This window comes from Nansenia antarctica, assembly GCF_963989245.1.
Source record: "Nansenia antarctica genome assembly, chromosome: 4".
NCBI classification, from domain to species: Eukaryota; Metazoa; Chordata; class Actinopteri; order Argentiniformes; family Microstomatidae; genus Nansenia; species Nansenia antarctica.
Genome location: NC_137689.1, coordinates 70,589,541 through 70,599,448, shown reverse-complemented (window position 1 = coordinate 70,599,448; position 9,908 = coordinate 70,589,541). Strand labels below are relative to the sequence as shown.

The window sequence follows — 9,908 nt, the reverse complement described above, 5'->3', positions numbered from 1 at the left end:
TGGAGAATGATCAAAGCACGTGCGGTGGCAGCCAGACGAGGTTTTTATGACAGTCATGAATCATGATGGTGTGTAATCTCGCTGATTGCCGGACATAATGCGCCGGTGTCTGCTGAGTGGGCAGAAAGGTCGGCCTCCCCCCCTGTGTGCGTCCATGGCTTGTCCCGTCTCTTCTCTTCTCTGCTCATCATCTGGTTCTCCTCTCTCCCTCTTTCCATCCCTCCTTACCGCCGTTGCTCCGGGCGCTAGGGAGGATATGGCCTAATTCTAGTGGATTTAAAAGTACATCAGGTTGTGTCCACACAATTTCACTCTCTCTCTCTCTGTGTCCATCGTAAAATGTCTACCTCTAAACTCTCTCTCTCTCTGTGTCCATCGTAAATGTCCTTTACCCTAAACTCTCTCTCCATCTCTATTTATTTCTCTTTCTTACTCTTGCTCTCTCTCTCTATATATATATATATATATATGTTTATCTCTTTCTTTCCTTCTCTCTCTCTCTCTCTCTCTGTCTCACTTTCTTTCTTATTTTTTTTCTCTCTCTCTCTCCCTTTCTTTCTTTCTCTCTCTCTCACTTTCTCTCTTGCGCTCGCTCTCACACTTTCTCTCTTACCTCTCTCTCTCTCTCTCTCCACCCCCCCCCCACCCCCCTCTCTCTCCACCCCCCCCCCACCCCCTCCCCCACCTCCCCCCCCTCTCTCTGTTTACAGGAAACTTCATCACGGTGGACCGGGCCGTGCAGGACGGGCAGGAGGAGGGCAGGGGGGGGGCGGAGGGGCAGCCGAGGACAGAGGGCGACGGGAGGGCTGTTCTGCTGAGCCCGGTTCTGGAACAGGAAGACTGGAGCTGTCTGAGGCTGGTCTACCAGATCTCCGGGTCCGGGTCCCTCCAGGTCCAGCAGCGCAGGGAGGGGGACAGCTTCGACAGGCCGCTCTGGAGCGCCCAGAGGCCCTCCGACAGCTGGACGATCGCCAGCGTCGACCTGCACAACTCCTCTGAGCCGTACAGGGTAAACAGCCTCTGTTGGGCTCTCCGATAAGCTGGATGGAATTTTTTTGTGTCGGCCATTTTGTTTTAAGATTGATTGATTGATTGATTGATTGAAAACTTTATTAGAAGATTTGCAGAAGTAGGTACATGAAAGTACATATTACATACAAGGTCAACTAACAGGATAAAAACCCAAGAAAGCCACTGGCTTATTTCAATTGGGGTCCTTGATTCTCAATTCATCGTTACATGTAAGACAGACAAAAAAACTAGTACTATCTACAAGATAATACAGACAAATAACTAGTACTATCTACAAGATAAACATACATCCATCATGGGAAGAACAATACAACAAAACATTAGGTATGTACAGCCGGTAGGACAGGTGGGGACATACACCACAGGTGGGGGCGGGGGACAAAACACAAAGTATGTACAGTGATGAGATGTAAACAAAGTGTCTGACACAGGGGCGAGTAGGGGCTGGGGGTTGTTTTTTTGGACAGGGTCATTCTTTCTTTCTTTCTTTCTTTCTCTGTTTTTGTCTCTCTCTCTCTCTTTCTCTCTCTCACTCTCTCTCTCTCTCAATGAGAAAGAGGGGCCCTAAATGACAGCTGCAGGTTTTACAGCCTTCACCAAGCACCCATGATTTGAGTGTTTGTTTTTTAAAGGTTGTCTTTTTTGAGTGGGGCAGACCACCCCAGGCCACGGTACTAGACCACTGGACCACCCCAGGCCATGGTGCTTGACCACTGGACCACCCCAGGCCGTGGTGCTAGACCACTAGACCACCCCAGGCCACGATGCTAGACCACTAGACCACACCAGGCCATGGTGCTAGACCACTAGACCACCCCAGGCCATGGTACTAGACCACTAGACCACCCCAGGCCATGGTACTAGACCACTAGACCACCCCAGGCCATGATACTAGACCACTGAACCACCCCAGGCCATGGTGCTAGACCACTAGACCACCCCAGACCACGATTTGAGTGTTTTGAAACGTGTTAAATAAACGACTAGCCTGGTCCCACGCCGGTTCTGTAAGTGGTTTATAGAAACCTGTCATTATCATGTCAACCACGTGAGGGCTTGCATATACAGCACACACAGATCTGGGTCGACCAGGCCCGAAAAGCACACTAACAACCACCCGACCCAGACCCGCTGTTTACACTTACACACGGTTCTGTCAAAACACCGCTGCAAAGGTCACGACCCCCAGAGAATGAAGAACTGGGTCTGTACTATGTTAGACCCCACCCACCCAATCCCCAAACCCCCACAAGATAAACATGGTTCATTCCAGGCTCCCAAGCACCATAGCCATGCAGCCATGACCTTTAACCTTTGACCTCCTCTAATTGTCACTGCTGATTACTGCTGGGTATCATGTATCGACCTCCCACAGGGTGCTTCCTTGAATATTCTCACGCTGAACACATACAAACGCACACACACGCACACACACACACACACACACACACACGCACACCCACACACACCCACACACACACACACACACATGTACACGCGCACACAAACACACCCACACAACACACGTACACACACACACACACACACACAGACACACACACACAGACACACAGACACACACCCACAGACACACAGGCACGCACACAAATGTTTAATGTTATTCCAATGTCATCCTCCATTACTGCCTGAGGATGAGGGCTATTATTGCACATCTGTTCCCCATCAGGTTGTGATGGAGGGCCGGCCGGGGGGGGGGCCGGGCAGCAGCGTGGCTCTGTTCGAGGTGCGCATCAGCCCTGGGTACTGCTTAGGTCAGTGACACCCCTCCTGGGGGCTTTGTACTGTTAATGACTTCATTCATAATCACACACGCAGGCCATTACTCTCACGTCATCTCTCTCTCTCACGCTCTCTCTCTCTCTGACACACGCACGCACACACGCAACTCACGCACACACACACATGTCACACATGTGTGCACAAGCGCACTTAACGAGCGCACTTAACGCACATACATGTACGCATGCACGCGCACAAACTCACGCACACAGACAGACACATACCTACACTGTTACACACACACACACACACACACACACACACACACACCCTCACGATCTCCTAAGGGGCCTTTCATCTCTAACCCCCTGGCTGTGTTTTCCCCAGAGTGTGACATGGAGGAGTCCCACCTCTGTGGCTATAGCAACCAGTGGAACACCAACGTCAACTGGTACGTGGGGGGGGGCGAGGCCCGGGACCCTCATAGCAACCTGCCCGACGACCACACCCAGAACAACAGAACAGGTACGCCGGCGTCACCATAGTCCAGCAAGGCCACCGCTGATACCAACAGCCTACAAGCAGTTACCACAGCAACTACATCCATCACGGGGCAGCTGTGGCGCAGGAGGTAGAGCCGCCGTCTAATGATCGCAAGGTTGGCAGATGGGCGGTTCGAGCCCCGGCTGGCCACGAGTCAAAGTGTCCTTGGGCAAGACACTGAACCCCAAATTGCTCACAGTCAGCCGGCCGGCGCCTTGCATGGTTGCTTGCCACCATTGGTGTGTGAATGTGTGTGTGAATGGGTAAATGAGAGGCCGTTGTAAAGCGCTTTGGATAAAGGCGCTATATAAGTGCAGACCATTGACCATCACTACAACAACAGAGGCAGCCATCGGCCAATACGAACAGATTTTTTACATTTTAACCATTTAGCAGACGCTTTTATCCAAAGCGATTTACAATTAGAGATGACAGGGACAGTCTCCCTGGAGTAACTTAGGGCTAAGTGCCTAACTGAAGGGCACACTAGCAGCTGTGCTGATCACACAGTCCAACTCACTATCCACTAGGCCACCACTACCCCACCAGCTGATAGGAGATAGCGTAGAGAGAATGAGCTAATGGAAAACAGAACCACACAACACGATATCATCAGAGCAGCATCAGCGTTATGATACCTCAGCGTGGGACTGTCAAATGGCCGCCCGCCCACTCTCAGTTAAGAGAACCTCTTGTTGTTGTTCGCCTACCACAGTGCCACAGCGGCGGTACACCAGGAAGCACAGATGGATGAGAAACCATCCAGGGGTTTGTCACGACGGTTTCGCTTGACTAAGCTGCTCTGGAAATAGCATTCATAGATTTCATTGCACCTTCACACTATTACTGTGAATTATTGCTGCTAGATACACTCGATATTGTATTACTATTGTTATCGTTACAATCATTTCTGCAGCTACTACACTCTTATGCCTACTACTGTCACTGTTGTTTTATTATGACTATATTATATTGTATTGTTGACTTGACTTCTTCACTGTCGTTGATCGAGGAGCTAGATCCCAAAGTATTTCACAACATCGCTGTAAGTGATGTACGTGACAAATAAAGTTTGATTTGATTTGAGTTGATCTGATTTGATTTGATTTGATCTGATGTGATTTGCTTTCATGTTTGTTTCTCTCTTGTTTTCCCAACCCATCTCTCCCTCAGGTCACTACATGTACGTAGATTCTGTCTACGCCAAGACCTTCAAGGAGGTCGCCAAGCTGGTGTCTCCCATGACGACGGTGCCTCTCTCCGGCTGCCTGAGCTTCCACTATCAGCGGGGCGAGGAGCGGGGGAACCAGTTCTCCGTCTACACCCGGGACCAGGCGGGCCAGTACCAGGAGCTGTGGAGGGCAGACGCAGAGGGACAGAACCACAACGACTGGACCTCCACCACCTGGGAGTGGATCCCGGTCCAGGTGGACCTCAAGGCCCCCTACTCTCTGCAGGTGAGCGGGGTCAGAGGTTACAGTGGGGAGGGGGGATGGGGGTAGGGGGCAGGGGGCAGGGGGCAGGGGGCAGGGGGGAGATTGGGAGTCTTTGTAACAACATCACAGGAATACAGAAAACAGTCATGCTGACAGATGTGTTGATTCTATAAACCTCCAGACGATTGCAGATGTTTTCACAAACGATGTTGTAGTTCAACTGCAGTTCGTTTGAAGACCAGGTTTGTAATAATGTAATACAGTGGGTGGTGTTAATGTTCTGTGTCCTCCATCTTTGAAGTGGATGTGTAGGCGGGAGCGTCTAATGGTATCTAAACGCTGTGAGTGTGTGTGTGTGTGTGTGTGTGTGTGTGTGTGTGTGTGTGTGTGTGTGTGTGTGTGTGCGTGTGTGTGTGTGTGTGTGTGTGTGTATGCGTGTGCGTGTGTGTGTGTGCGTGTGCATGTGCGTGTGCATGTACGTGTGTGTGTGTGTGTGTGTGTGTGTGTGCGTGCGTGTGTGTGTGTGTGTGTGTGTGTGCGCGCGCGTGTGTCCATGTATCTCATTCCAGGTGGTGTTTGAAGTGGCCTTCAACAGCCCTAGAGGGGGGCATGTGGCTCTGGATGACATCTCCTTCTCTCCAGAGTTCTGCAGCGCAGAGACGGGTGGGTCTTATGAAACAGACGTCGCCCCGTAATTCAAGCTCCTCCAACCGAGTCTCGAACTTGCGACCTCTGGCTTGCTAACAGCTTCCTTTCAAATGCGTCCTTCCTCTCACCATGACTACTGATGTGAAATGAGATGACAGGTTAAAGAGGGGGTAGAGGAAGCCTGTTTAAGAGCGTTGGGACGCAGCCTCCTAACTCATCCCATGTGTGTGTGTGTGTGCCACAGAGCCGACCTTTGACCCGTCCATTGCCAACTGTGACTTTGAGGCTGGTTTCTGCCGCTACACTCAGGACCCTCTGGAAACTTCCCCGTGGAAGATAATGTCCATCCCGCCTAACGTATACCGGAGCGGGGACCACTCTACTGGGGCAGGTGAGTGCACCGGTCCAGCAAGGACGTATAAAGCAACCCTATCCCTTTTAGGAACATTGATTTCCTGCCCGAAATTTGAGAGATTAACTACCAGGCCCAGTGTGAGAGGAACATTCCATGGCAAAGGAGGCTGAAAGGAAGCGAGTTGTTGCGTAATAAGATAAAGAGTTTACTGACTAATGTGCCGCAAATAGACCGTATAACTCCTCCTCTGGCTGGCTGGCTCGATGGGGGTGATCGGAGGCAGGCTGCAGGATGTCAAATGCTACTGTATATTATGTTTTCAGATGTTTATTAGGTCTATCTTTTGATTTTATTTCATTAAAACCTTTTTTTTTGTCTAACATTTTAGTCTACTATTCGATTGTCACTTTATTTTGTTGTTGTTGTTGTTTGTGTTCTGAGCTGCTGTAATAACTGAATTTCCCCCTCTGGGATCATTAAAGTACCTACGTATCTAAAACCTCCCCTCCGCAGGATCCTTCCTCCTGGCACACTCTCGCCTGAGCCCGCGGTCTGGCTACGTTAGCCGCCTGCTGGGGCCCTTGTTGCCAGGCAACATGAAGTACTGTCTCCGGTTCTTCTACTCTCTGAGAGGGTTCATCCAGATGGACCAGGCCCTGACTGTGTACCTCCAGGACCAGACCGGCGTGACCCAGGAGAGGATCTGGACCCAGGGGGAGAGGTCCAGGGGCATCTGGATCGCAACAGACATCACCTTCCAGAGCGCACAGGCTGCCAAGGTGATGGTGGGGTACACTGTACACTGTGTTGGGGGGAAGCTGCTCTGAAAAAGTATTTAACTAAGTTATCAATTACTTTACAAGGAAAGAAGTTGAACTACACTGAAGCTGCCTTTGAGAGAAATATAGTTTGTCAAACTACTGTCAAAGTTCACTACATCGAAACTGCTTTGTTCAAAACACGACAGTCAGTACCTGACAAATGACCAGTACATATGACGTGCTGGCGTGCGAGTGAAAGCTAAAATCACTGAGAAAGAAAAAACTGCTGAGCTAGTGCAGAGTGGGGAGTGTGTGTGTGTGTGTGTGTGTGTGAGTGACGGGGGGGGGGGGGGGGGAGTGGAGGCAGGCGGCTTGTTTGTGAGGTCCACTGCCATGGGGATTCAGTTATATTCAGTCATAGATAAAACACAGAGACGTTCCAAACATAACAGATCATCTCTCCTTCCTTTACTCCAATTAGGACCATCTGTTATGATTGGAATGTCTGTCTGTCTTTTATAAACTATACTCTTTAACAGTAACTATTCAGTTATTAACTGTTATGCTGTTATACTATGAGGTGTTAACTCAACAAATGGTTCTAATTGGAATCAAGGAAGGAGACAGTCTGCTGTCGTTGGAACATATGTCTGTCTTTCTGTGTCTATCTGTCTTTCTGTCTGTGTCTATCTGTCTGTCTGTCTGTCTGTCTGCTCACCAAGCCTATAGTCTTTCGTCTGCAACTTTTAGCAAGTTACAGACCTATACTAAGCGGTGTACAGGATGTGTCTATTTTTGCTGTGGCCTCTTTGGAAGATCTCAGATTGTCTCCTTAACAGCTATGATAGCTCTGACATCATCCTCACCCATCACTCCTTATGTTCTCTCTCTTTGATTTGGCTCCATCTTAGTAACCAGATGTAAGAGGATATGGTTTCATGTGTTTCACATGAAATGAGACAGCAAGGACGCCAAAGTCAGTAAAGGATTTTCCTCACTGGGCTGATGGGGTTTTAGGTAATTTATTCGCTTGTTGTTTTACCGTTTCGGTAACTACTTGGACGCAGATCATACCATCAGTGTGGGGAGCGTATCACAACACAACTGCAGTATGAGTCGTACCTCTGTAAATGGATGATCATGACTCATGCAGTGATGTCATCCAGATGTGTTATCCGTCTGTGGCTGTCTGTTGCTGTTACTGTCTCATGTTGATGATGTCACCCGCTCTTCCCCTTTTGTTGTACAGGTGGTGTTTGTCAGCACGTGCACAAGCTTCTGGGACTGTGGGTCAGTGGCTCTGGATGACATTACTGTGAGCCTTGGGGACTGTGATCTCCCGGCAGGTAAACTACTGTAACCTCAAGGAATTTACCTCAACAACTCAATTATGACACAGATCCACACAGTTTACACTTCACAGTTTACACCTCACAGATCACAGTTACCATAACACATTTACACCTCACAGATCACAGTTACCATAACACATTCACACCTCGCAGATCTACGCGGTTGATATCTGCTGTCATCGGCATACAGTAGCACATGCACACCTCACAGGTCATAGGTCAGCCACACCGCCATACACCTGCATTTGCCATGGTCCCTAACAGTGACCATGTTCCATCTCCAGGACAGCTCCTACCTGTCCCTGGCCACTGTGACTTTGAGACGGGCCACTGTGGGTACACGCAGGACAAGCAGGGGGACACGGACGACTGGGTGAGGAAGAGAGGGCCGACGCCCACCTCCTACACCGGACCTAGAGGAGACCACACTACGGGAGTGGGTGAGGGTCCTGCTGTACAGCTTCCTCTGGTATAGATAGATAGATAGAGAGAGAGAGAGGGGTAGGTAGGTAGGTAGATAGATAGATAGACAGACAGACAGACAGACAGACAGACAGATAGATAGATAGATAGACAGACAGACAGACTTTATTGATCCCCAAGGTGAAATTAAGGTGTTACACCAGTCACACTACACTATGCATTTTCTGTTTCAAATGTCAGTTTGGAGAATGATTTTTAAAGAGGCGGGACTTTACTCCTTTTTGTGCAGAGTGTGACCTTGTGAAACTCTTGTTTGTCAGGCTACTACATGCACATCGAGGCGTCTCCTATGCTGCCTGGTCAAAATGCCCGGCTGCTGTCCAGCCCTCTGCGGGGGTCCAGGGGTCCTCAGTGTCTGAGGTTCTACTACCACATGTACGGGTCCGGCACGGGCCACCTCAACGTCCTCCTCAGCAAGGACGGAGAACAGGCGTCGCTGTGGAAACGCACCGGAGAGCAGAGCATCACTTGGCTGAGAGCTACCGTGGAATACCAGAGTGACCAACAGCATCAGGCATGTGGTGGAAAAAACTACACTACCCATAATCCTCATTATCTTACTTTAACAGAAAAAAACACAGAAGGGGCTCCAATTCGCATGTGCAGAAAAGCGCCAGATTGTGAGGAAACTCTGTCTTCTTAATGGTTTGCTCAAGGAAATCTGGGCCCAACGTGTCCAGATGTTGCACAAAAGACACACTGTCCATCTTCCCACGAGCCAACCTCCTCCATTCTTTATGTCCCCCTGGTCCCCAACAAATCAACTTCTGTTCTCTTTCCCTGTTCTAGATTGTGTTCGAGGCCACCCGAGGTTCCTCAATAAGGAGTGATATAGCCATCGATGACATTGTGTTTGAAAGCGGACCGTGCCCAGGTACAGTAGCCTATTATGTGTATCTGTTTGCCTACTTTCATATTACTTCTCCAAAACAAAATAGAACAACCGAACATTTTATTGCTTTTGATTTAATCCTCCCAGGAACTCATGACTTCCTTTTTTTTTTCCACCCACAGAGGTTGCCAACCACGCCCCTGACAACCCTAACGACATTGAATGAAGAAGAATGTGACAGTGAAGGAGAGTGGGAGATGACGAGTGCTGAATAGGATGCATGCACCCAAAACTGTTTGGCACGTGTGGAGAAAATGACCATGTCTCCCATGTAGAAGAAGAAGTAGACGTTTATTTCAGTCATAGGGACATATCAGTGAGGTATTAAATGAAATAGAAAATAAAACAGAAATGACAGAAAAGGTGTAGGCTGAAGCAAATAGCTTATAGTGCCTACCCTTTTACATTTTACAAAAAACAAAAAACAGAATAATTTTTGCACAAAGGTTACACAGAAATGTCAAACGAGTAGCATGCATTTTCTATGATGAGTATTTGCATTTGCAAACAATACATTTTTAAACTGTACAATTTTCACATATCACATATCACCCAGCAGATGCTGATGTTAGTAGATGGCAGTAGTCATAGTCAACATTTCCCTCTGCATTATAGCAAGGAAGGATGTTACACTGTGTTTTGTCTTCAGATTAATATGCATTAGAT

General features: G+C 48.8%; 1 protein-coding gene across 1 annotated transcript in view; it reads left to right on the top strand.

The window, feature by feature from the left end:
* The window catches only part of LOC308156329 (MAM domain-containing protein 2-like), a gene marked incomplete at both ends in the record, with an annotated part of 11,080 nt that extends 1,672 nt beyond the window's left edge, over positions 1 to 9,408 (top strand). The window contains 12 exons of the mRNA XM_080529668.1: positions 711 to 1,009; positions 2,720 to 2,804; positions 3,160 to 3,297; positions 4,489 to 4,772; positions 5,321 to 5,414; positions 5,644 to 5,790; positions 6,268 to 6,533; positions 7,765 to 7,861; positions 8,152 to 8,307; positions 8,611 to 8,864; positions 9,140 to 9,224; positions 9,365 to 9,408. Coding sequence (XP_080385794.1) covers positions 711 to 1,009; positions 2,720 to 2,804; positions 3,160 to 3,297; positions 4,489 to 4,772; positions 5,321 to 5,414; positions 5,644 to 5,790; positions 6,268 to 6,533; positions 7,765 to 7,861; positions 8,152 to 8,307; positions 8,611 to 8,864; positions 9,140 to 9,224; positions 9,365 to 9,408 — 1,949 coding nt within the window. The remainder of the gene's footprint in view (positions 1 to 710; positions 1,010 to 2,719; positions 2,805 to 3,159; positions 3,298 to 4,488; positions 4,773 to 5,320; positions 5,415 to 5,643; positions 5,791 to 6,267; positions 6,534 to 7,764; positions 7,862 to 8,151; positions 8,308 to 8,610; positions 8,865 to 9,139; positions 9,225 to 9,364) is intronic.
* Positions 9,409 to 9,908: the final 500 nt, after the last annotated feature.